At 41.1% G+C, this 27,990-nt stretch overlaps 1 protein-coding gene across 2 annotated transcripts in view; it reads left to right on the forward strand.

Moving 5' to 3' along the window:
* Positions 1 to 3,740, forward strand: part of MRPS5 (mitochondrial ribosomal protein S5) — a 79,879-nt gene extending 76,139 nt beyond the window's left edge. For both annotated transcript variants that reach the window (XM_009556549.2, XM_054063842.1), the window contains 2 exons: positions 1,841 to 1,977; positions 3,366 to 3,740. In XM_009556549.2, the coding sequence (XP_009554844.1) occupies positions 1,841 to 1,977; positions 3,366 to 3,587 (359 nt within the window). In that variant the 3' untranslated portion in view covers positions 3,588 to 3,740. The remainder of the gene's footprint in view (positions 1 to 1,840; positions 1,978 to 3,365) is intronic.
* The last annotated feature ends 24,250 nt before the right edge of the window (positions 3,741 to 27,990 follow it).

Here is a 27,990-nt window from a genome sequence, read left to right on the forward strand (position 1 = left end):
TTTGTCTTTCCTCTCCGCTTACCTACAAATTTGAAGTTCTTATAGTTACAAGCTTTTGTAATTTGGCCTGTGATTTCCACAGACACACACACATTGTTTTCTATCATCTTCTTGCTTTCCAAGTTGAAAGCGAGTGTTGCAAGATTCATTTGTTCTTTAAGCTTGATTAAAATAATTGTTTTTTCTAGAAATATAGACAGTATTTTTCTGTCTTTCCAATGTAGTTTTAACTCCAAGGAGTCTATTACCTGCTTTATTTCCATTCCCTGTCCCTCACACTGTGTCATTAATGTAATAACAAAGTGTAATTCATGCCAGTTGCTGAGCCAGGAGGAAGAAAGTGATGTCTCTGCCCAGTACCTTGATAATCCTTGCTGTTTTACTCTCTTGGTAGTGCATAGCATTCTGCTAGCTATTGTAGCCTGAAGACAACAAGCATAACTTTTTCATAATTAGAGCCTGTTATATTTTGCATAGAAGCTAATGAATTGCTGTTGCTGAATCAGGAGGCCAATAGCAGGTTCATATTTTAGAGGTAACTGCAAAGTGTGAATTTGATGTAAGTGGGTACAATGATGTCCTCCTTTATTTGCTGGCAGCTCTAGTCCCACTTTTGTTACTCAAGGCTTTGCCCACCAAGAGTGGAGTAGAATAAAATATGGTATGGGTTTTTTGGCTACACAAATGCTCATGAACAGCAAGAGACGTGGCCAGTGGGCACTCACCTGTATCCCAGCAGCTCTTTATTTAGACCAGACATTTCTGTTGGAGCATTATTGCCCACAGACTGACTTAGACTTCCCTTTTCCTTCCTTCCTCAATATCCCTGACTGGTCTGTGTCTAATAGTGGTCTTCTGCACAATCTCAGGCTTTATGAAGGCACAGTAGACCTCTCTCATCCAGGAGCAATCTCCTTGGGAATGAGAAACACTGACATTACTTCCGCTGCAGGGTCTGTCTAGAAGGAAGCCCAAAGTTCAGCAGTGCTTCAGCATAGCACTTGTTTTGAGCAGTAACTTCACCATAAGAGACCAGTTTAAATCCACCCATCGTGTATGTGAACCAGGACTTTCATGTCATGGTTCACGTGTCAAATTTATCATCATTAAGTGTTACTGAATCTGTCATTCAGCAGTTTATTGTCTGAAATTGCAAATCAAGCGTTTTTGAGGCTGTGAAGGTATTGCTTTTTAGAAAAGACAGTCTTGGTCAGGATCCAGTTATATTTAGATCTTCTCCCCTTGTAATGGCTTATATTCAGTACTCTCTTAAGGAAGCTTGTTGCCATGCTTCTCTGCTTCTTCTTCTTGTTATTGTAGTTATTATTAATTATTAGCAGCAGCAGCACTGGTGTTGTTCTTGTTGGTTTTTTTGTTAGGGGAAGCATGAGAGTTGTTTTTTTTTTTAGGTGAGCGGGAGAAAGAAATTGCTGTATATTTGGTGAATGTTCCCAGGAGTGGTGTAGTATATTTGTGGAAGATTCTTCTAAAACTGCCAGTGGTACTTCTAAGGAATACTGCCCAAATGTATGGTATTAAACAATTCTTCAGATTCGTTTTTTATGATTTTATGTTTTGAGTTTACAGGTGGTGACATTTCTATTTGGTTTTGCAATATGTCAAGTAAGGTATATTTAACATTAAAAAAAGTGATCGTTATGTTACCAAGGCTGCAAAGAATGGGAAGAATGGTCTTCCCAGAATGGCTGCAGTTTTTAAGATCTAATGTGTTCTAACATGCTAAATAACAAAAGTAACTAAGAAGAGGTCTTAGTTCTCTATTTTCCTTAGCCAAATTGCATGCTTACAAATAATGCTAATTTATATTTTTTCGCCGCAGGGTATGGTCTTCATTGCCACCGCGCAATCATCACCATCTGCAAACTAATTGGCATTAAAGATATGTATGCCAAGGTTTCTGGATCCAAAAACTTGATTAACATCACCAGAGCTCTCTTTAAAGGCTTGACACAACAGGTAAATTGCACTCAGTGGTTCTGTACTTTATGTGAGGTGGCAGAATAGAATTGATATTGTAATAGTTTGTGTTCAAACAGTTTATAATCTAGGCTTCAAATGAAGTAATTTTCTGAAGAGCAAACAACATCAGCATGTGAATAATTCCTCAGCAACTGTATGAAGTGGTTCAGTTACAAATATCTGTATGTAGTAACTCTGCCTATTCCCACCCAGTGCAATTCCCACTGGGGACGTCTGAATTTCTGGACTTTCATTTGTAGCTTTTTTGTGACATTTGAAAAATCATGGTCAAAGTAAGTTGTGGCCCAGCTTTGGGTGCTGCTGCTTGTTTGTCTGCATTCTAAATTTTCTTTGCCAAAGGACTGAATATCACAGCTGCTTCTATCGCTAATACAATTAAGATCTCCAAAATAAATCAGAGAGGTAGTGTCATTTCCTCTAACTCACAATGCCCGCAATGGAGACATCTCTGTCTGAGAGAGCTGTAGTTGATGGAAATATCTAACGTGCAGCATTTCATCTGACTTCCTTTGAACACCAGCCTTAGGATGAGTCAGTCCTTTGGAAATTCTTGGTTATCTCATTTGTTCATCCTGGTAGCTGCCAGGATTTAGCTGCTTACATTCCCAGTATAGCCCCACAAATCTGTAGTTGTCAAATCTGTCACCCTGTCCTAGCTAACATTTTCAGCTTAGCCCTGGGATGGGATTATGACCCTCTTTGCCTATTTTCAATGCACTGTCTAGGAGAACTCTTCCATAGAATGAACAGAAAAACAGAAGAAGGGCCTGCTATATAGATTATTGCTTTGAGAGATATGTATTTGGTATATTTTCTTTACTGCCCTGAATGGGAAAAATTTCCTGTTCCCAGTAGTTAATTTATTCTGTAAATTCTGAGTGTTAACAAAGCAACCTGTATGCAAGGAAGAGGTATAGTTGAAAATAATGTTAAATTCATATGATATGTATTTCCTGTAATATTTCCTGTCAGGGCATTAATAAGCACTTTACTATCATGAAAGCAAAATTTATATCCGTTTAAAGGCATAAAAATGGCACATTGCAAACATGCCAGTATGCATCCTTATTAATAGGATGTGCCTTTTCTGGCCAAGTGCATTCCAGAAGCAAGTTCCTCTAGGATGACATTGTAATGCTAATATATATACAGTCTAGTTATCTGAATTCCTGCTGTTTATGCACTTAGCTTGTTTGAAAACCATGAGGGTGAGCCTGAAGAGTCATTGAATTTATGCAGTGTTTAAACTGTTTATTAGTAAATTACTTTTTTTTCCTACCTCATATACCATGTAGAGTTTGACTTGAAGTGAACCGACATTGTGTGTCATTACTTTGATTTTCTTTTCTCTTTCCTGCTCCCAGGAGACTCACCAACAGTTAGCAAACCAGAAGAGTCTCTGCGTAGTGGAGTTCCGAGAGGAGCAGGGCCCTCTGCCCATTGTTGTGGCATTGCCTGAGGGGACTGTCCGCAAGGATCCTGAGCCTGAAGATGAGGTTCTAGACACAAAGCTGGAATGGAGTGAGGTGAAAGAAGCTCAGGGAATGAAGAAATCTCCCTGGGCAAGTGTCAGACGGACAGTATAGTAAATGCTCAGTGCTTCTGTCTCTTCATTGCGGAGATGCAACTGGGAAAGCTCAACACCCAAACACACAGTTTTTCTGGGCTTACATTTCAGGAGGGCACACCAGTAGCTTTCTCATGCCATTCATATTGCTGCCCCCATTGCTACCATTCAGTAACTGTTTGCTTTCCAACGAGTCTTCTGACCACTGTTTGATTGGGAACATTCAGACAAAAACAGCTAATAAGCATGACTCTTACTTCAAGCATATGTTTACTCAGTTCCTGAAGATGATGTTTAATCAAGATCCCATGTTTCTTTCACAAGCTCTTGTGAAACTACTGAAAAGATAAGATTGTGAAAGCAATAAAGAATCCTCAGAATTAGTTCAGCGTGGGTTTGTTTGGGCCTTTTTTGGAAAACAGCGGTGTCTGGGATACCCTGAATCAAAGAGCAGTAGTGGGAGTTAATATGTGCACTCTCCAACTCCCTCTCTGGGGTTGCTCGTTGTGGTGAGGGAACTGTGAAATCAGAATGTAGAAGTTGTGGGGCTTCTGGTGGGAGGAAGCAGGGCGAGGTGATGGTGGGCAACAGCTGGAGTTGTGCAAACAGTATTAATTCAAGTGAAGGAGTTCCCCAAATGAGGCACAGCCAAAATAACTGAGGAGAGCCACCCACCCTGTGGGTTATTGTAGTGTTTCGACTGATATTGGAAGTCCAGTCCAAAAGCTGCAATCCAGACATAAGAATGTCCTCTGCACATGTGCTGGGATAAGACGTACCGTGGTTTTCTGTCAGTTTGGTACTGAGCACAGTACTTGGTACTTGGACCCTACCTGGAACTCAGAAAGTGCTACAGCTGTCAGAGTATTAAAGCCAAAAGTATATAGACGCCAACCTCTGACCACAGTTGAAAACCACTTCAGTTGGAGATCTCCAGCTGCAACACACACAAGAATGTGCTAGGTGCTAGATTAGCTCACTGGTTGGAGTATCCATCACTGAAGAAGAACAGACTCTACATCCACATGCTGGGACACAATGCTCTACCTGGCAGCTCCATGTTTTAATCTTGGGTATGGCAAGAGGGTGGAACCAAACAATGTTTTATTACAAACTGTTAGAGTGATTCAGGCTATAAAACAATTAAGGTGTTAAATCCTGTATTTTCCAGTCTGTGAGTGCTTATCGGAGCATTTCTCTGAATGCCAAAAGATGCTTGTACCACCTGTTTTACTTTAAGACCAACCTAGGAATTTGAAGTTCTGATGTTAAAGACACGTAGGTGCAATATTTTGCCTTGATCTCAGTGCAAGTTTCTAAAGACAGCAGTCACGTGTATACAAACAAGCATGGAGAATGTAACTGAGTTTTATCTCACTCTGGTAATGAAAATTCTAATTCAAAGGCCATGACTGTGGAGTATTTTGCTAAAGACTTTTTTGTTTGCCAGCTCAATCTAAATCCACCTTCCATAGTATGCAAAGTGTTGAGTTTGAAAACTTTTTTGTATACAGTGTATCAAACTACTGTTTGAGAATGTGTGCTAAATACTGTTTGCATCTTACTATTGGGCAAAATTAAGAATTTTGAGCTAAAGGAATGAATTCTTACTGCATTTAGATGACCTTCGGTTTGCTTCTGTCCTTGCAGAAATGGTGAGCTGAAATGAACAGGGATTGAAAAAGAGCCTCAGCCTAGGTAGTAGAGAGCCTAAAGTGACTATCAGGAATAAGGTGTGTGTCAGTAGTAGGTGTTTTCATCCACACTTGAAGGTGTCGTTCTGCCCCCTTGCACTCTGTTCTTGCACTTCCTAACCCAGTGCATAGGAAAAAGCCCACCATATTCTGACCTAAGAATGGTGGTGGTGCCACAGGAGGTCATACAAGGCCGCTGCTCCACAAAAACTGGAGATGTGGGTGATGTCAGCATCTCCAATGAAGCCACATCTGTGTACTGGGATGAGATGGCAGTATTGGGCAGGTCCTTGTGTGATCTTGGGAAGAACTGAAGACAATCTGTAGGAACAGGTGCTAGCAGCACCCAGAGCAAACTGAAGTCCAGCTCTCCCTGGCTGACCTTGACCTGAACACTGTTCCTTGTGCAACCCAAACAGATCTCACACCACATTTGCTCAGCTTGTGAGGTGCGTAGGCCATCACTCAGCACTAGAGTCCCAGCCTGTCTTTTTTTTTTAAGCTGAGGTCTGCAAAGGGACATCTCCCTTGAACCTTTCTTGGTCACTCATTAATTTCTGTTCTCACTGCTAATGCAGGATAAAACAACATGTCATTCTCAATGCATCTTCCCTTCATCGGGTAAAGCACTGTGAAGTTTCTGACTGAAACCTCCAAGAGAAGGCAAGCCACACAAACCTTTAGGTTCCCCTTGTGTGCTAGTAGAAATTAGGAGCTGCAAAGTAAGGAAGTGGTAGTGTTAATGAAATTTGCCTTTTCAGAACTTAAAGAAGGTAATGTGGTCACCACAAATCTGCCTTTTCCCACAAGGTCTGCACATTAGCTACTTATGACATAAAACACACAACGTATAGCAGCGATCACTCGCTTCATTCATCTCCGGCTGCTTCCTTCCCAGGAGAGCAGAACCGCGGATCGGAATGCTCAATTGCGTCTCAGGCATCCATGCACTCACATACAAACACTCCACAACATATGAGAAGTTTAAAATGAGCTCTTAACAATGTTATAATATACACAGTACCAATACTGAAGATTTGCAACAGGTGTAGAAGATGATGGCTATCTCATATGCAGCACTCCTGCTTCCTCAGCAAGGAGTACCCAATTAATAATAGTATATACTATAATATTATCTATAATACAATATATGCACCATAATCCCTCACTCCGCGTGTCCGTCTAACGAGAATCTTGAGATTATATTTCACCTGGTGCTTTGCTATCACAGCAGGGAGCACCCACAACCGCGAATTCACTACTTTATCTGGGGGCGGGCAGTGCCACCTCCTCACCTGGCACGAAAGGGGATTTTTATCCCCTTCATAATCTTACGAGATCTTGGAGTGACCCCAACTGTTTGTCAACACGTGAGGCATCCCATCTACGATTTATGGACTCGTCCCCCCTTTATCCTGCAGGTACATCCAAATTATCATACATAAATCACATACCTGGTCCACCCGCTGATGGGCCGTCTCTCCCCTCACAGCAATCGGATAGAGATGGGAGATTCTCCAGAGAAATAGCTTACCGAGGCGCGCCTTAGAATCTCCCACTCCCCACCGATCCTGCAGCCGGGCAGAGAGGGTGTCCCATCTGGGGTGCCAAATTGTTTTGCGGAATCAAACTCTATAACCCAAAATTAGTTATAAAGCAGGTATGTTTATTTCCAGTGCTGGGGTGCAAGGGGGTTCTCCTCCTAGCTTGCACACCATATAGCTTAACAAGCAGCTACTTATAGTGTAAAGACATGCATAGGTATAAGCGCCTACTACATATTCATAACCTTTCCCCACTTCGTATTATAATTAGATCTGGAAAGTTCGCTCCAATCTTGCGCCTGTGTAGTGCCTCCTGATGGTCGTTGGCTGGGGTCTTAGGGATGAAGCAGGAAGTCTTCCTCGGGATGAATATATTTCTTTTTGAACTTTGCACAGACTCGGTCTCCTCTGGCTGTTTTCAAACTCCTGAACCAAATGCAGCCAGCTTTCTGCATTCCAGTGCCCACTTATCAGTAAACTGCTGCTAGCTGGCTCCTTCATTATCAGCTTCCAAGGTCTTCAAGGTGAATAATGCCAAGCTCTAATGAACGCTCCCAGCCCCCCTTGTCTGCTTTCGCACATCATTATCCCTCTAGGATTTACCACAACACTAGGACCTTTTGTCACTCTTTGACAATCGGGGCATGCTTGGATTATTGCCTTTGCCTCTGTGATAGGGATGTGGAACTGTCTCTTCAATACCCTGGGAGATTGGTGAAAAAATTCATGTGACAATCATGCCTGTTGCCATAAGTTAGTTACAGGTGACATAAAAACAGGTTGTGTTAATATGTCTGCTCTCCTATTTTCTTCCAAAAGAAATCCAAAATCCAGGTAGTGATGTGTGGCTGCGGTGATGACAAACATAATATTCATGTTCTCTGTTTTGAATTTCCCACCATAATGTTCTTAGCTGATCAAACAACATCTCATGATTCACTTGTTTTAAAAAAGATCTCTCCATTCGCTACACTATTCCAGCTACGTATGCTGAATCTGTGACTACATTTATTGGTGATTTTCTCCATTTGCTAAAAACCTCTACTACGGCTCTCAGTTCTACAATCTGAAGTGAGGCTTGTAATGTTATCACATGTGATTTCCACTCCTGTCTTCTAACTGTGTGAGGGCAGCCGTACCTGTTTTTCCGCTGCCATCTGTAAATACGGTGAGTCCTTTAACTGGAATGTCTTGACATTTTGGCTTTGGTTCTATTACCTGTTGTTCTAAAAACATTATTAATTTGTGACTGGGATGACGGATTTTTATCTGTCCAGTAAAACCAGCCAAAGCTATTTTAGTAGAACGTGACTATTCTACAGACACCACTGTAAGTATTCTTCCATCATAGGAATAATGATTACATGTGGCTCTTTTCCAATCTATTCTAATATTCTATTTCTGCCTTTCATAATTAATTGGGCAAACATTTCTGGCTGAGTAACAATATTCTTATGTGGTTGACATGGCAAAAATTGCTGTTCTAATAATTTTAATCTTTCCCTTTACCCATTGCAGTATTATTCCCATGGGTTGTACTTCATTGTTTATAATCAACAAATTAACTGCTTGTCCATACAGTATGCAATGTGCTTATCGCTCATTAATCAACTTTTCAATTTCTTGTAATGCCTTTTCTGCTCCCTTTGTCCATTGTCTGGGGGCCATTAATTTTTAATCTCCTCTCAATAATTCAAACAAAGGTTGCAAAGTTTGATTGTCAATTACTAATAAATTCTGTATCCAATTAATAGTTCCAACCAGGTTTTGCACATCGTTAAGTGTTTGGACTTTGACTCAAATTGTTACCTTTTGAGGTACAATGCTCTGTTCTTAACTTTTCCATCCCAAATATTGCCATGGTTCTTCCTCTTGCACCTTTTCTGGCGCCACCTGGAGTTTGCTTTCACCTAATATTTGATGTAATTCTGGTTTTACTCCTTCTAAGTCTTGGTCAGCTACCAGTATATTGTCCATAGAATGATACACCAACATCTCCTTGTGTTTTCCCCTGAAAGGTCTCAAGGCCTTATCCACAAAGGGTTGACACATCGTTGGTGAGTTCTTCATCCCTTGAGGCAATACCGCCCCTTGATAACATCTCGTTGGTCCCTCTTTATTTATAACAGGAACTGAAAATGCAAATTTCTCACTATCCCCAGGATGTGTTGGGATCGTGAAAAAACAATCCTTCAAATCTATTATTAAATTTTTCCACCCTTTAGGGATCATGATTGGGGATGGTAATCCTGTTTGTACTGGACCCATGTCTTCTAAAACTTCATTGATCCGACGCAAGTCATGTAACAGTCTCCATTTCCCTGATTTCTTGTGTATAACAAATACTGGTGTGTTGCAGGGGCTGGTAGATTCCTTAATGTGTCCTGCATTCAGTTGTTCCTGTACTAACTGTTGTAGTACAGCAACCTTTTCCTTCACCAATGGCCACTGATCTACCCAAACTGGTTTCTGTTTTCCACCTTACCTTGAGCAGTGGTCACTCATCAGCAGCCAAAATTAAAAATGCTGTTTTGAACTTGTTGACAATACACACTTCAGCTGTCCCCATAAGTTGATCGATGGGATGACCATCCCTGTCAAATCTCGATCGACACTGGTTAGCAAAATGTAGGCCCTTACAACATCTTGGACAAATTCCTGGCGCCCGTTTGTGCTTTAAGCCTCTGCACCCTTTGACATTTTGATTTCCGCACTGGGAGATCAGATGACCTGGTTGGCCACATGTATAACATTTTTTTAGCTTGCAATGATTATAAAGCAGCAGCAAATGCTCCAGCCAAAACATTGGCCTGTTTTCCATGCTCCCTACTCTGTTGGCTGCATCCACCATCTCCACAAGCATTGAATTTCTTGGTAGCGCACTCAAAGCCTTTTTACAATCAGCATTTGCATTTTCTATGGCTAATTTTGACATTAATGACTGTCTTGCTTCCAGGTGTTCGATCTCCTTATCAATGTCTTCTCTCAGCCTGCCTTTGAATGTCATATATGGTTCTCCAGGCTTTTGCTTGATATTAGTGAAAGATATCGGTGGTTTTCTGGCCTCGGGTAATGTCGCAAGTGCCCTGAGTGCTAATTATGCTGAATCTCTCAATAATTCAGGCAGCATCCTAGCTTGTGCCTGAGGGTCAGTAAATGGACCAGTTCCCATATAATGATCCACAGCTTTCCCGAATAGGCACCCGTGGTCACCTGGTTGCCTCCCGAGGTTTTCTACTGCATTTACTTCACAAAATTCGAGCCATTGGTCCCACCACAACAATTTTTGTGTAGGCATTAAGACCATTGAAGCTAATTGTGTGGCAGCCTCGCTTTTGGGGGTAGCTGATTACATGTTTGAGCTCGTCTCCTTTTCTTTCCTTGCTCTTTATACTCCAACAATGATATTTTATCCTTAAAATCCTCCTCACCACCACGTTCGATCTCACTTTGCAGACATGTTCGTATAGATTGGTTCCTTAATCTGGTCACCGCTCCACTACCCGCATCTGTGACGCACTTTGTTTCACTGTTTGCTGTTCATGGTTATTTTCAAACAGACAGTTTGTGTACAAGTGGCAATTTGTTTTTCGGCCTGCAAGTCTGTCAATGCATCTAATACTAAGCACCATGTTGTTAAAACTGGACTTGCGTTTAAATGACATTCTGAAGGATTTGAGTTTCCCTCCTAATCTACTCATGCTCTTAATAAAACATGAGTAGAGTAATAGTACCATATGGCTAATTGGAAAACTTGCACCATACAGAGTAAGATCTATCTATATTCTTTCTTTCTCATTCTCTATCTTGAAATGTAGAGAATCTATATTAATTATTAAACTGTCATTGAAAAAAATCATAAAATACTACTTTCTACTTGTGGCTTTTTATTTTTCTCATGCAGCTCACCCATTCTAACTGCAACAGTACTTCTAAGACTTAATTTGAAATCTTAGTTTGTACTAAGATTTTCACAAAGACCTTTCTAAATTTCAAAAAATGAGCAAGGTTTACTATGCTGAACTGAAATCATGAATACATGAATTCTTATAATGAAAAGACTTCTTTATTAGTATTCAGCTTTAGAGCAAAGACATGACATTTCAAAGGACAGGTCTTTTACAGAGTACATTTGTACTAGAGAAACCTGTTTTGGCTACTGTAATCACAGATGCTCTGGTTTAGGACCCTTCATTTTTTCTAATAGATGTTTGTGTTCCTTGTGTCAAGGAAAACAGCAATTCCAGAGGCTGAAGCCAGTTCATTCCCTATATCCTGTCTGTCTACATATGAAGAATTTTTCAGGTTACTAAATGGAAAGAAAATATGCCTTTTATGACAAAAAGTCTTAAACTAAAATAGAGGGTGGGAATCCCCTGAATTCCACTTAATTCTTACATGGATGTAAGAATTGAGCTATGAGCCGCTTCTGAGATGAGAAAACGAAGGAATCTCATAGTCATCTGAGGGAATTACCAAAATAAACCATCATAGATATTCTTATTGTTAGTCTGAAATGCGACTGAATGCTCACTTCACCTTGCTAACATGACTTCTTAATTTTTATCCTCCTTCGAACATGATTTACAACATTCCACCTTGGGAATAAAAGTAATTAAAAGGTGCAGCAGCAATTTAACACACAGAGACCAAAAAACCCACTTGCTTAAACTCCAGGTCAATTTACATGGTTAAGCTTTCATTACAGAAACATTGCCTTTGGCCAGCATATACTATGATATTCTGATCCACTAAAGAAATACAGAACAACCAAAAACTTTAATGGCTGTGAAGTCCCACAATAGAAGATTGGCGTTCCCAAAAAGAAAAATATTTCAAAGATACAAATATAATTACAGCAGGAAATGACAGTGCCTCCTTACTCCATTTCTTTTTTGAATCCTATGTTTGCCATTTTATAAGCTGCAAGGCTGAAGACAGAAAGACAAGCAATTTGGCCTTCATACTTATGCTGAAAATGAGGAGCAATATAATATTTTGTTCTACTATTTATTCAAGGTGACAATGCACTGCACGCAGGACAATAAGAAAGTCAATTTAAAATTTTCTGAGGATAGAAGGACACTGTACTGCAGTCACTGTACTGCATCATTCCTTTTATAATGTACCTCCCAGTACAATGCAAGTAAGCAATTTTGTGATTTGCATGTCATATAAAACTTCAAGCATTCAAATATTTGATCCAACAAAGATTTGTTTGTGAACGAATTGTGATAGTATTTTAATTTAAAGTATATATGTAACAAAACATTAAAACAGTTTATTTCAATTGTTGTAGCATTTAATTAAATTCTGAATTATGTTTCAGGATTTAAAATGAATGATTTGGATATGGAAGTTGGCTATAAGAGGTTATTGGTATTTTCAAGATCAACCTTTCTTACCAGTAACTCCCTTCATTTTATTTTAAAGTTCTTACAGGACTGTAAAGTGGAAATATATCTTATTTGTGTTTTCAGTTAAAAATAGAAATTTGGATGCTTAAAATCTGATGTGTATGTTTCAAAACATAAAGAACTAAGTGGGGAAACACAATATCAAAGTGGGGTTTCTTCCCACTCACATAAATTTTATAGCATTATAGTCCCATCATCTTTTAATAGATTTTTTTTAACAGAATTTTGCTCAATTTACCATTATCATAAGAAGAGCAGTGAATTTTAATATGACACTTCTGTTCAGGCAACATTATAATAGCAAAGAATGGGATAGTGAATGATAAGGGGAGGATTCACAAAAGTTTTACTAGTGGAAGAAAATACTCTTCTACTGTGTTCTTTGGAAACTCTCACTGTCAAATATCATTGAAGTCAGGAAACAAATACATTCATAAAACTCACAACATCATTAGCTAAAAATATCCAAAGTTCTAAGGTTAAACCCAAATAAAAGCTCTGTTTCTTTTTATTCAGTCATTTACAATTATCTTTAAGCAGAAGAAATGTAATTACATAAGATTATCATTCCCCTACTGACTCTATTTTTTTCCACAGGTATAATGCAGTCAACAACGATACCCATATGATATAGTCTATTGCATTCTATACATAATAATAGTCTTCAAAAACCACAGTGTTCTAACACTGGTTTAGTTGAAATGAAAAGGATGGAGGAATTGTGACTAAACAGCTATTATGAGACGAGTGCTAACATTGCAATGCCTCTGATAAAATGCTCTAGCTTTAGCAAAAGCAGACAAATGCAAACCCCATATTCAATTCAACAAAGACTCATTTCAGGGAGAAATATTATCTGAGCACATATTGTCTAAATTATTATATATTATCTATACTTAAGCAGACTCCTAAACTTATTGTGTATTTTACCGTAACAGTTCTGCAAGAGAATGCCCTTTCTATTGCATTTACTTCACAAAACTCGAGCCATCGGTCCCACCACAACAATTTTTGTGTAAGCATTAAGACCACTGAAGCTAATTGTACGGCAACCTCCCTTTTGGGGGTAGTTATTCACATGTTTGAGCTTGTCTCCTTTTCTTTCCTTGCTCTTTATACTCCAACAATGATATTTCGTCCTTAAAATCCTCCTCACCACCGGGTTCGATCTCGCTTTGCAGACACGTCCGTATAGATTGGTTCCTTAATCTGGTCACTAGATGGCGGTACCGCTCCACCACCCGCACTTTGTTTCTACAGTTTCCTGTTCATGGTTATTTTCAAACAGAGAGTTTGTGTGCAAGTGGCAATTTGTTTTTCTGCCCACAAGTTTGTCAATGCGTCTACTACTAAGCACCACGTTGTTAAAACTGGATTTGCGTTTAAATCTCCCTTGGAGGCACCCTCAAACAATTTTTTGCCTGCTTCCTTCCAAGTCCCAGTATCAAAAACACGTGGGGATTCTGGGGGCATATTATTGCCTCTTAACCAGGCTAATAACAATTCCAGCTTATGTTCTTCATACAAAGTTCCTTTCCTTTTCCAAATATGCTTAAACATCTAAACTGAAACTAAATCTTAAACCTAACCTAGAATTACTCAAAACTTATATCCTAACCCTGATCCTAACCTTAATCAAAGTTAAAATCCAAATCCTAGCCTTGCAAAACATGGACTTCCCTTAAGTATATGCTTTAGATGTGTACTTGGCAGTGTTAGGTCTGAGGTTACATTCAAATGACCTTAAAAGTTTTTCTCAATCTCAATGATCTATGATTCTGTGTTCCTTGGAAAATTACAGAATACTATTTTTGATAGAAACTCAAAATCTAGATTAAGAAATCTAACCCTAACACTAAATAATAACCCACACCCTAAATTCTAATATGAACACTAAACCTAAATAAGTAACTTGAACTTAACCTTAACCAAAATTTAAATCCCAGCTCTAACCTACCATAACTTAAAACCTAAATCCTACCCTAACTCTAATCCAGGTAATAACCCTGAACTTGAACCTAAATTCTAAAAATAAATGTACATCCTAATCCCAACCTTTACTCAAAACAAAAATCCTAATCCTAAACCAGAAATAAATTTACTTAAATCCTAAATCCTAAGCCTAAAAAAAAGCAGAACTGTCACTGTAAAATGCACAATATGTTTAGGAGTCTGCTTAAATATAGATTAGTCAGCAGCGACAGGAAGGTGCTCAGGAAAGTTCTGTTGGTGGACTGGAAATATTAACTAGTAACAGCCAAGGGGAACGTGTTAGCCCAGATGCTGCTCCTTTTAGCTCTTTGTCCCGCGAGTGCTTTTCATTTGCAAACGGCAAATAGGGAATAGAAGAACACTGTACTATAGATTCGTTATCTGTGAATTTCATTTCACGACGAAACATGTATGTCTAAATAACCATGACAAGTTTTCTCCTTCCTAAAAGGCTGCGAGTAGAATCACATCTCTTGCAGAACTGTTACTGTAAAATGCACAATATAGTAAAGAATCTGCTAAAGTATAGAGTAGTAATCTGCAGAAGAATGCCAATGGAAATGCAACTCTCCAATAGAAGAACACTGTACTATAGATTCTTCATCTGTGATGCCTCTGTTCACTGCAAAAACTTTCTGCCTAACTAACCGTGGAGAGTTGCTTGTTTCCTTGAAAGCTGCGTGAGAATCAGATCTCTTGATGAACTGTCACGGCCCTCTATGTTTAGGATTCTGCTTAAGTATAGATTAGAATGTGCTCAGGAAAGTTCACTAGTGAATTGGGAACTTTAACCAATAACAGCTAAGGGGAAAGTGCTAGCATGAATGCTGCAGCTCGTTAGCTCTATGTCCCGGGAGCAATTTCATTGTAAACGGCAACTCGCTAATAGAAGACTACTGTAGTATAGATTCTTTATCTGTGACTTTCCTGTTCACAGCAAAACCTGTCTGCCAAGCTATACAGGAGTAGTTTCTTGTTTCGTAAAAGCTGCGTGTGAATCACATCTCTTGCAGAACTGTCACTGTAAATGCACAATATGGTTAAGAGTCTCCTCGTCTCCTCAAGTGTAGACTGGTAGAGCGGTGACAAGAAACGTTCTCAGGAAAGCTTTGCTTGTGAATTGGAAACATTCGCTAATAACAGTCAGGGGAAACAAGCTAACCCGGAATGCTGCTGCTCTTTAGCTCTTTGTCCCGGGAGCGCGTTCAATGCAAAGGGCAACTCGCTAATAGAAGAACACTGTAGTATAGATTCTTTATCTGTGACTTTCTTGTTCACGGCAAAACCTGTCTGCCAAGCTATCCAGAAGTAGTTTCTTGTTTCGTAAAAGCTGCGTGTGAATCACATCTCTTGCAGAACTGTTACTGGAATTGCACAATAGGGTTAAGAGTCTCCTCAAGTATAGACCGGTAGAGCTGGGACAGGTTCGTTCTCAGGAAAGCTTTGCTTGTGAATTGGAAACATTACGCCAACAACAGCCAAAGGGAACATGCTATCCCAGACTGTTGCTCCTCGTTAGCTCTTTGTCCCGGGAGCGCTTTCATGGCAAAAGGCAAATGGGAATTGAAGAACAATATACTAGAGTTTCCTCGTCTTTGCCTTTCTAGTTCACAGAAAAACCTGTCTGCCTAGTTATCCATAAGTAGTTTCTTTTTTACGTAAAAAGTTGCGTGTGAATCACATCTTGCAGAACTGTCACTGTAAATGCACAATATGGTTAAGAGTCCCCTCAAGCATAGACCGGTAGAGCTGCGACAGGTTCGTTCTCAGAAAAGCTTTGCTTGCGAGTTGGAAACATTCGCTAATAACAGTCAGGGGAAAGAAGCTAACCCAGAATGCTGCTGCTCGTTAGCTCTTTGTCCCGGGAGCGCGTTCAATGCAAACGGCAACTCGGCAATAGAAGAACACTGTAGTATAGATTCTTTATCTGTGACTTTCTTGTTCACGGCAAAACCTGTCTGTCGAGCTATCCAGGAGTAGATTCTTGTTTCGTAAAAGCTGCGTGTGAATCACATCCCTTGCAGAACTGTCACTGTAAATGCACAGTTTGGTTATGAGTGTCTTCAAGTATAACCTGGTAGAGCGGCGACAAGAGAGTTCTCAGGAAAGCTTCGTTTGTGAAATGGAAACATTCGCTAATAACAGCCAAGGGGTACAAGCTAACCCAGAATGCTGCTGCTCGTTAACTCTTTGTCCCGGGAGCGCTTTCATTGCAAACGGCAAATCGGGATTACGGGAACACTGTACTATAGATTCTTTATCTGTAACTTTCCATTCACAGCAATACCTTTCTGTTTAAATAAACATGAGAACTTCCTTCTTTCATAAAAACAGCGTGTAGAATCTCATCTCTTGCAGAACTGTTTCTATAAAATTCACAATATGGTAAGGAATCTGCTTAACTATAAAACGGTAACCTGCGACAAGAACTTTCTCAGAAAAGCTCTCCTGTTCAATTGGAGACGTTCAGCAATATCACATAAGCGGAACCAGATAGCCCAGAGTGTTGCTGCTCGTTAGCTCTTTGTCCCGGGAGCGCTTTCATTGTAAACGGCAACTCGCTAATAGAAGACTACTGTAGTATAGATTCTTTATCTGTGACTTTCTTGTTCACAGCAAAACCTGTCTGCCAAGCTATCCAGGAGTAGTTTCTTGTTTCGTAAAAGCTGCGTGTGAATCACATCTCTTGCAGAACTGTCAGTGTAAATGCACAGTATGGTTAAGAGTCTCCTCGTCTCCTCAAGTATAGACTGGTAGAGCGGCGACAAGAAACGTTCTCAGGAAAGCTTTGCTTGTGAATTGGAAACATTCGCTAATAACAGTCAGGGGAAACAAGCTAACCCAGACTGTTGCTGCTCTTTAGCTCTTTGTCCAGAAAGCGCTTTCATGGCAACCGGCAAATCGCTAATAGAAGAACACTGTAGTATAGATTCGCTCTCTGTGACTTTCCTGTTCACAGAAAGACTTTTCTGCCAAGCTAACCATGAGACGCATCTCTTTTTTCGTAAAAGCTGCGTGTGAATCACATCTCTTGCAGAACTGTTGCTGGAATTGCACAATAGGGTTAAGAGTCTCCTCAAGTATAGACCGGTAGAGCTGGGAGAGGTTCGATCTCAGGAAAGCTTTGCTTGTGAATTGGAAACATTCGCTAATAACAGTCAGGGGAAACAAGCTAACCCGGAATGCTGCTGCTCTTTAGCTCTTTGTCCCGGGAGCGCGTTCAATGCAAAGGGCAACTCGGCAATAGAAGAACACTGTAGTATAGATTCTTTATCTGTGACTTTCTTGTTCACGGCAAAACCTGTCTGCTAAGCTATCCAGGAGTAGTTTCTTGTTTAGCAAAAGCTGCGTGTGAATCACATCTCTTGCAGAACTGTCACTGTAAATGCACAATATGGTTAAGAGTCTCCTCGTCTCCTCAAGTATAGACTGGTAGAGCGGCGACAAGAAACGTTCTCAGGAAAGCTTTGCTTGTGAATTGGAAACATTCGCTAATAACAGTCAGGGGAAACAAGCTAACACAGACTGTTGCTCCTCGTTAGCTCTTTGTCCCGGGAGCGCTTTCATGGCAACCGGCAAATCGCTAATAGAAGAACACTGTAGTATAGATTCGCTTTCTGTGACTTTCCTTTGCACAGAAAGACATTTCTGCCAAGCTAACCGTGAGACGCATCTCTTTTTTCCTAAGAGCTGCGCGAAGAGTCACATCTCTTGCAGAACTGTCACTGTAAAATGCACAATATGGTAAGCAATCTCCTTAAGTATAGACTAGTAATCTGCGAGAAGAATGTGTTCAGGATAGCTCTGCTGGTCCTTTGGATACCTTCACCAATAACGGCTAAGGCGAAAGTGCTAGACCAGAATGCTGCCGCTCGTTAGCTCTTTGTCCTTGGAGCGCTTTCATTGCATACTGCAATTCGCCAAAAGAAGAACACTGCAGAATAGATTCTTTAGCTCTGAATTTCAATTTCACAGCAAAACCTCTCTGCCTAACTAACCCTGACAAGTATCGTTTTTTCTAAAAGGTGTGCGAAGAGTGACATCTCTTGCAGAACTGTTACTGGAATTGCACAATAGGGTTAAGAGTCTCTTCAAGTATAGACCGGTAGAGCTGGGACAGGTTCGTTCTCAGGAAAGCTTTGCTTGTGAATTGGAAACATTCGCCAACAACAGCAAAAGGGAACATGCTATCCCAGACTGTTGCTCCTCGTTAGCTCTTTGTCCCGGGAGCGCTTTCATGGCAAAAGGCAAATGGGAATTGAAGAACAATATACTAGAGTTTCCTCGTCTTTGCCTTTCTAGTTCACAGAAAAACCTGTCTGCCTAGTTATCCATAAGTAGTTTCTTTTTTACGTAAAAAGTTGCGTGTGAATCACATCTTGCAGAACTGTCACTGTAAATGCACAATATGGTTAAGAGTCCCCTCAAGCATAGACCGGTAGAGCTGCGACAGGTTCGTTCTCAGAAAAGCTTTGCTTGCGAGTTGGAAACATTCGCTAATAACAGTCAGGGGAAAGAAGCTAACCCAGAATGCTGCTGCTCGTTAGCTCTTTGTCCCGGGAGCGCGTTCAATGCAAAGGGCAACTCGGCAATAGAAGAACACTGTAGTATAGATTCTTTATCTGTGACTTTCTTGTTCACGGCAAAACCTGTCTGTCGAGCTATCCAGGAGTAGATTCTTGTTTCGTAAAAGCTGCGTGTGAATCACATCCCTTGCAGAACTGTCACTGTAAATGCACAGTTTGGTTATGAGTGTCTTCAAGTATAACCTGGTAGAGCGGCGACAAGAGAGTTCTCAGGAAAGCTTCGTTTGTGAAATGGAAACATTCGCTAATAACAGCCAAGGGGTACAAGCTAACCCAGAATGCTGCTGCTCGTTAACTCTTTGTCCCGGGAGCGCTTTCATTGCAAACGGCAAATCGGGATTACGGGAACACTGTACTATAGATTCTTTATCTGTAACTTTCCATTCACAGCAATACCTTTCTGTTTAAATAAACATGAGAACTTCCTTCTTTCATAAAAACAGCGTGTAGAATCTCATCTCTTGCAGAACTGTTTCTATAAAATTCACAATATGGTAAGGAATCTGCTTAACTATAAAACGGTAACCTGCGACAAGAACTTTCTCAGAAAAGCTCTCCTGTTCAATTGGAGACGTTCAGCAATATCACATAAGCGGAACCAGATAGCCCAGAGTGTTGCTGCTCGTTAGCTCTTTGTCCCGGGAGCGCTTTCATTGCAAACGGCAAATCGGGATTACGGGAACACTGTACTATAGATTCTTTATCTGTAACTTTCCATTCACAGCAATACCTTTCCCTTTAAATAAACATGAGAACTTCCTTCTTTCATAAAAACAGCGTGTAGAATCTCATCTCTTGCAGAACTGTTTCTATAAAATTCACAATATGGTAAGGAATCTGCTTAACTATAAAACGGTAACCTGCGACAAGAACTTTCTCAGAAAAGCTCTCCTGTTCAATTGGAGACGTTCAGCAATATCACATAAGCGGAACCAGATAGCCCAGAGTGTTGCTGCTCGTTAGCTCTTTGTCCCGGGAGCGCTTTCATTGCAAATGGCAACTGGCTAATAGAAGACTACTGTAGTATAGATTCTTTATCTGTGACTTTCTTGTTCACGGCAAAACCTGTCTGCCAAGCTATCCAGGAGTAGTTTCTTGTTTCGTAAAAGCTGCGTGTGAATCACATCTCTTGCAGAACTGTCAGTGTAAATGCACAATATGGTTAAGAGTCTCCTCGTCTCCTCAAGTGTAGACTGGTAGAGCGGTGACAAGAAACGTTCTCAGGAAAGCTTTGCTTGTGAATTGGAAACATTCGCTAATAACAGTCAGGGGAAACAAGCTAACCCGGAATGCTGCTGCTCTTTAGCTCTTTGTCCCGGGAGCGCGTTCAATGCAAAGGGCAACTCGGCAATAGAAGAACACTGTAGTATAGATTCTTTATCTGTGACTTTCTTGTTCACGGCAAAACCTGTCTGCCAAGCTATCCAGGAGTAGTTTCTTGTTTCGTAAAAGCTGCGTGTGAATCACATCTCTTGCAGAACTGTTACTGGAATTGCACAATAGGGTTAAGAGTCTCCTCAAGTATAGACCGGTAGAGCTGGGACAGGTTCGTTCTCAGGAAAGCTTTGCTAGTGAATTGGAAACATTACGCCAACAACAGCCAAAGGGAACATGCTATCCCAGACTGTTGCTCCTCGTTAGCTCTTTGTCCCGGGAGGGCTTTCATGGCAAAAGGCAAATGGGAATTGAAGAACAATATACTAGAGTTTCCTCGTCTTTGCCTTTCTAGTTCACAGAAAAACCTGTCTGCCTAGTTATCCATAAGTAGTTTCTTTTTTACGTAAAAAGTTGCGTGTGAATCACATCTTGCAGAACTGTCACTGTAAATGCACAATATGGTTAAGAGTCCCCTCAAGCATAGACCGGTAGAGCTGCGACAGGTTCGTTCTCAGAAAAGCTTTGCTTGTGAGTTGGAAACATTCGCTAATAACAGTCAGGGGAAAGAAGCTAACCCAGAATGCTGCTGCTCGTTAGCTCTTTGTCCCGGGAGCGCGTTCAATGCAAACGGCAACTCGGCAATAGAAGAACACTGTAGTATAGATTCTTTATCTGTGACTTTCTTGTTCACGGCAAAACCTGTCTGTCGAGCTATCCAGGAGTAGATTCTTGTTTCGTAAAAGCTGCGTGTGAATCACATCCCTTGCAGAACTGTCACTGTAAATGCACAGTTTGGTTATGAGTGTCTTCAAGTATAACCTGGTAGAGCGGCGACAAGAGAGTTCTCAGGAAAGCTTCGTTTGTGAAATGGAAACATTCGCTAATAACAGCCAAGGGGTACAAGCTAACCCAGAATGCTGCTGCTCGTTAACTCTTTGTCCCGGGAGCGCTTTCATTGCAAACGGCAAATCGGGATTACGGGAACACTGTACTATAGATTCTTTATCTGTAACTTTCCATTCACAGCAATACCTTTCTGTTTAAATAAACATGAGAACTTCCTTCTTTCATAAAAACAGCGTGTAGAATCTCATCTCTTGCAGAACTGTTTCTATAAAATTCACAATATGGTAAGGAATCTGCTTAACTATAAAACGGTAACCTGCGACAAGAACTTTCTCAGAAAAGCTCTCCTGTTCAATTGGAGACGTTCAGCAATATCACATAAGCGGAACCAGATAGCCCAGAGTGTTGCTGCTCGTTAGCTCTTTGTCCCGGGAGCGCTTTCATTGTAAACGGCAACTCGCTAATAGAAGACTACTGTAGTATAGATTCTTTATCTGTGACTTTCTTGTTCACAGCAAAACCTGTCTGCCAAGCTATCCAGGAGTAGTTTCTTGTTTCGTAAAAGCTGCGTGTGAATCACATCTCTTGCAGAACTGTCAGTGTAAATGCACAGTATGGTTAAGAGTCTCCTCGTCTCCTCAAGTATAGACTGGTAGAGCGGTGACAAGAAACGTTCTCAGGAAAGCTTTGCTTGTGAATTGGAAACATTCGCTAATAACAGTCAGGGGAAACAAGCTAACCCAGACTGTTGCTGCTCGTTAGCTCTTTGTCCAGAAAGCGCTTTCATGGCAACCGGCAAATCGCTAATAGAAGAACACTGTAGTATAGATTCGCTCTCTGTGACTTTCCTGTTCACAGAAAGACTTTTCTGCCAAGCTAACCATGAGACGCATCTCTTTTTTCGTAAAAGCTGCGTGTGAATCACATCTCTTGCAGAACTGTTGCTGGAATTGCACAATAGGGTTAAGAGTCTCCTCAAGTATAGACCGGTAGAGCTGGGAGAGGTTCGATCTCAGGAAAGCTTTGCTTGTGAATTGGAAACATTCGCTAATAACAGTCAGGGGAAACAAGCTAACCCGGAATGCTGCTGCTCTTTAGCTCTTTGTCCCGGGAGCGCGTTCAATGCAAAGGGCAACTCGGCAATAGAAGAACACTGTAGTATAGATTCTTTATCTGTGACTTTCTTGTTCACGGCAAAACCTGTCTGCTAAGCTATCCAGGAGTAGTTTCTTGTTTAGCAAAAGCTGCGTGTGAATCACATCTCTTGCAGAACTGTCACTGTAAATGCACAATATGGTTAAGAGTCTCCTCGTCTCCTCAAGTATAGACTGGTAGAGCGGCGACAAGAAACGTTCTCAGGAAAGCTTTGCTTGTGAATTGGAAACATTCGCTAATAACAGTCAGGGGAAACAAGCTAACCCAGACTGTTGCTCCTCGTTAGCTCTTTGTCCCGGGAGCGCTTTCATGGCAACCGGCAAATCGCTAATAGAAGAACACTGTAGTATAGATTCGCTTTCTGTGACTTTCCTTTGCACAGAAAGACATTTCTGCCAAGCTAACCGTGAGACGCATCTCTTTTTTCCTAAGAGCTGCGCGAAGAGTCACATCTCTTGCAGAACTGTCACTGTAAAATGCACAATATGGTAAGCAATCTCCTTAAGTATAGACTAGTAATCTGCGAGAAGAATGTGTTCAGGATAGCTCTGCTGGTCCTTTGGATACCTTCACCAATAACGGCTAAGGCGAAAGTGCTAGACCAGAATGCTGCCGCTCGTTAGCTCTTTGTCCTTGGAGCGCTTTCATTGCATACTGCAATTCGCCAAAAGAAGAACACTGCAGAATAGATTCTTTAGCTCTGAATTTCAATTTCACAGCAAAACCTCTCTGCCTAACTAACCCTGACAAGTATCGTTTTTTCTAAAAGGTGTGCGAAGAGTGACATCTCTTGCAGAACTGTTACTGGAATTGCACAATAGGGTTAAGAGTCTCTTCAAGTATAGACCGGTAGAGCTGGGACAGGTTCGTTCTCAGGAAAGCTTTGCTTGTGAATTGGAAACATTCGCCAACAACAGCAAAAGGGAACATGCTATCCCAGACTGTTGCTCCTCGTTAGCTCTTTGTCCCGGGAGCGCTTTCATGGCAAAAGGCAAATGGGAATTGAAGAACAATATACTAGAGTTTCCTCGTCTTTGCCTTTCTAGTTCACAGAAAAACCTGTCTGCCTAGTTATCCATAAGTAGTTTCTTTTTTACGTAAAAAGTTGCGTGTGAATCACATCTTGCAGAACTGTCACTGTAAATGCACAATATGGTTAAGAGTCCCCTCAAGCATAGACCGGTAGAGCTGCGACAGGTTCGTTCTCAGAAAAGCTTTGCTTGCGAGTTGGAAACATTCGCTAATAACAGTCAGGGGAAAGAAGCTAACCCAGAATGCTGCTGCTCGTTAGATCTTTGTCCCGGGAGCGCGTTCAATGCAAACGGGAACTCGCTAATAGAAGACCACTGTAGTATAGATTCTTTATCTGTGACTTTCTTGTTCACGGCAAAACCTGTCTGTCGAGCTATCCAGGAGTAGATTCTTGTTTCGTAAAAGCTGCGTGTGAATCACATCCCTTGCAGAACTGTCACTGTAAATGCACAGTTTGGTTATGAGTGTCTTCAAGTATAACCTGGTAGAGCGGCGACAAGAGAGTTCTCAGGAAAGCTTCGTTTGTGAAATGGAAACATTCGCTAATAACAGCCAAGGGGTACAAGCTAACCCAGAATGCTGCTGCTCGTTAACTCTTTGTCCCGGGAGCGCTTTCATTGCAAACGGCAAATCGGGATTACGGGAACACTGTACTATAGATTCTTTATCTGTAACTTTCCATTCACAGCAATACCTTTCTGTTTAAATAAACATGAGAACTTCCTTCTTTCATAAAAACAGCGTGTAGAATCTCATCTCTTGCAGAACTGTTTCTATAAAATTCACAATATGGTAAGGAATCTGCTTAACTATAAAACGGTAACCTGCGACAAGAACTTTCTCAGAAAAGCTCTCCTGTTCAATTGGAGACGTTCAGCAATATCACATAAGCGGAACCAGATAGCCCAGAGTGTTGCTGCTCGTTAGCTCTTTGTCCCGGGAGCGCTTTCATTGCAAACGGCAAATCGGGATTACGGGAAGACTACTGTACTATAGATTCTTTATCTGTAACTTTCCATTCACAGCAATACCTTTCCCTTTAAATAAACATGAGAACTTCCTTCTTTCATAAAAACAGCGTGTAGAATCTCATCTCTTGCAGAACTGTTTCTATAAAATTCACAATATGGTAAGGAATCTGCTTAACTATAAAACGGTAACCTGCGACAAGAACTTTCTCAGAAAAGCTCTCCTGTTCAATTGGAGACGTTCAGCAATATCACATAAGCGGAACCAGATAGCCCAGAGTGTTGCTGCTCGTTAGCTCTTTGTCCCGGGAGCGCTTTCATTGCAAATGGCAACTCACTAATAGAAGAACAATGTAGTATAGATTCTTTATCTGTGACTTTCTTGTTCACGGCAAAACCTGTCTGCCAAGCTATCCAGGAGTAGTTTCTTGTTTCGTAAAAGCTGCGTGTGAATCACATCTCTTGCAGAACTGTCACTGTAAATGCACAATATGGTTAAGAGTCTCCTCGTCTCCTCAAGTGTAGACTGGTAGAGCTGCGACAGGTTCGTTCTCAGAAAAGCTTTGCTTGTGAGTTGGAAACATTCGCTAATAACAGTCAGGGGAAAGAAGCTAACCCAGAATGCTGCTGCTCGTTAGCTCTTTGTCCCGGGAGCGCGTTCAATGCAAACGGCAACTCGGCAATAGAAGAACACTGTAGTATAGATTCTTTATCTGTGACTTTCTGTTCACGGCAAAACCTGTCTGTCGAGCTATCCAGGAGTAGATTCTTGTTTCGTAAAAGCTGCGTGTGAATCACATCCCTTGCAGAACTGTCACTGTAAATGCACAGTTTGGTTATGAGTGTCTTCAAGTATAACCTGGTAGAGCGGCGACAAGAGAGATCTCAGGAAAGCTTCGTTTGTGAAATGGAAACATTCGCTAATAACAGCCAAGGGGTACAAGCTAACCCAGAATGCTGCTGCTCGTTAACTCTTTGTCCCGGGAGCGCTTTCATTGCAAACGGCAAATCGGGATTACGGGAACACTGTACTATAGATTCTTTATCTGTAACTTTCCATTCACAGCAATACCTTTCTGTTTAAATAAACATGAGAACTTCCTTCTTTCATAAAAACAGCGTGTAGAATCTCATCTCTTGCAGAACTGTTTCTATAAAATTCACAATATGGTAAGGAATCTGCTTAACTATAAAACGGTAACCTGCGACAAGAACTTTCTCAGAAAAGCTCTCCTGTTCAATTGGAGACGTTCAGCAATATCACATAAGCGGAACCAGATAGCCCAGAGTGTTGCTGCTCGTTAGCTCTTTGTCCCGGGAGCGCTTTCATTGCAAATGGCAACTGGCTAATAGAAGACTACTGTAGTATAGATTCTTTATCTGTGACTTTCTTGTTCACGGCAAAACCTGTCTGCCAAGCTATCCAGGAGTAGTTTCTTGTTTCGTAAAAGCTGCGTGTGAATCACATCGCTTGCAGAACTGTCAGTGTAAATGCACAATATGGTTAAGAGTCTCCTCGTCTCCTCAAGTGTAGACTGGTAAAGCGGTGAGAAGAAACGTTCTCAGGAAAGCTTTGCTTGTGAATTGGAAACATTCGCTAATAACAGTCAGGGGAAACAAGCTAACCCGGAATGCTGCTGCTCTTTAGCTCTTTGTCCCGGGAGCGCGTTCAATGCAAAGGGCAACTCGGCAATAGAAGAACACTGTAGTATAGATTCTTTATCTGTGACTTTCTTGTTCACGGCAAAACCTGTCTGCCAAGCTATCCAAGAGTAGTTTCTTGTTTCGTAAAAGCTGCGTGTGAATCACATCTCTTGCAGAACTGTTACTGGAATTGCACAATAGGGTTAAGAGTCTCCTCAAGTATAGACCGGTAGAGCTGGGACAGGTTCGTTCTCAGGAAAGCTTTGCTTTTGAATTGGAAACATTACGCCAACAACAGCCAAAGGGAACATGCTATCCCAGACTGTTGCTCCTCGTTAGCTCTTTGTCCCGGGAGCGCTTTCATGGCAAAAAGCAAATGGGAATTGAAGAACAATATACTAGAGTTTCCTCGTCTTTGCCTTTCTAGTTCACAGAAAAACCTGTCTGCCTAGTTATCCATAAGTAGTTTCTTTTTTCGTAAAAAGTTGCGTGTCAACACATCTTGCAGAACTGTCACTGTAAATGCACAATATGGTTAAGAGTCCCCTCAAGTTTCGTAAAAAGTTGCCTGTCAACACATCTTGCAGAACTGTCACTGTAAATGCACAATATGGTTAAGAGTCCCCTCAAGCATAGACCGGTAGAGCTGCGACAGGTTCGTTGTCAGAAAAGCTTTGCTTGTGAGTTGGAAACATTCGCTAATAACAGTCAGGGGAAAGAAGCTAACCCAGAATGCTGCTGCTCGTTAGCTCTTTGTCCCGGGAGCGCGTTCAATGCAAACGGCAACTCGGCAATAGAAGAACACTGTAGTATAGATTCTTTATCTGTGACTTTCTGTTCACGGCAAAACCTGTCTGTCGAGCTATCCAGGAGTAGATTCTTGTTTCGTAAAAGCTGCGTGTGAATCACATCCCTTGCAGAACTGTCACTGTAAATGCACAGTTTGGTTATGAGTGTCTTCAAGTATAACCTGGTAGAGCGGCGACAAGAGAGTTCTCAGGAAAGCTTCGTTTGTGAAATGGAAACATTCGCTAATAACAGCCAAGGGGTACAAGCTAACCCAGAATGCTGCTGCTCGTTAACTCTTTGTCCCGGGAGCGCTTTCATTGCAAACGGCAAATCGGGATTACGGGAACACTGTACTATAGATTCTTTATCTGTAACTTTCCATTCACAGCAATACCTTTCTGTTTAAATAAACATGAGAACTTCCTTCTTTCATAAAAACAGCGTGTAGAATCTCATCTCTTGCAGAACTGTTTCTATAAAATTCACAATATGGTAAGGAATCTGCTTAACTATAAAACGGTAACCTGCGACAAGAACTTTCTCAGAAAAGCTCTCCTGTTCAATTGGAGACGTTCAGCAATATCACATAAGCGGAACCAGATAGCCCAGAGTGTTGCTGCTCGTTAGCTCTTTGTCCCGGGAGCGCTTTCATTGCAAATGGCAACTGGCTAATAGAAGACTACTGTAGTATAGATTCTTTATCTGTGACTTTCTTGTTCACGGCAAAACCTGTCTGCCAAGCTATCCAGGAGTAGTTTCTTGTTTCGTAAAAGCTGCGTGTGAATCACATCGCTTGCAGAACTGTCAGTGTAAATGCACAATATGGTTAAGAGTCTCCTCGTCTCCTCAAGTGTAGACTGGTAAAGCGGTGAGAAGAAACGTTCTCAGGAAAGCTTTGCTTGTGAATTGGAAACATTCGCTAATAACAGTCAGGGGAAACAAGCTAACCCGGAATGCTGCTGCTCTTTAGCTCTTTGTCCCGGGAGCGCGTTCAATGCAAAGGGCAACTCGGCAATAGAAGAACACTGTAGTATAGATTCTTTATCTGTGACTTTCTTGTTCACGGCAAAACCTGTCTGCCAAGCTATCCAAGAGTAGTTTCTTGTTTCGTAAAAGCTGCGTGTGAATCACATCTCTTGCAGAAAAAGAGAACACTGTAGTATAGATTCTTTATCTGTGACTTTCTTGTTCACGGCAAAACCTGTCTGCCAAGCTATCCAAGAGTAGTTTCTTGTTTCGTAAAAGCTGCGTGTGAATCACATCTCTTGCAGAACTGTTACTGGAATTGCACAATAGGGTTAAGAGTCTCCTCAAGTATAGACCGGTAGAGCTGGGACAGGTTCGTTCTCAGGAAAGCTTTGCTTTTGAATTGGAAACA

This window comes from Cuculus canorus, chromosome 3 (assembly GCF_017976375.1).
Source record: "Cuculus canorus isolate bCucCan1 chromosome 3, bCucCan1.pri, whole genome shotgun sequence".
In the NCBI taxonomy this organism is placed as follows: Eukaryota; Metazoa; Chordata; class Aves; order Cuculiformes; family Cuculidae; genus Cuculus; species Cuculus canorus.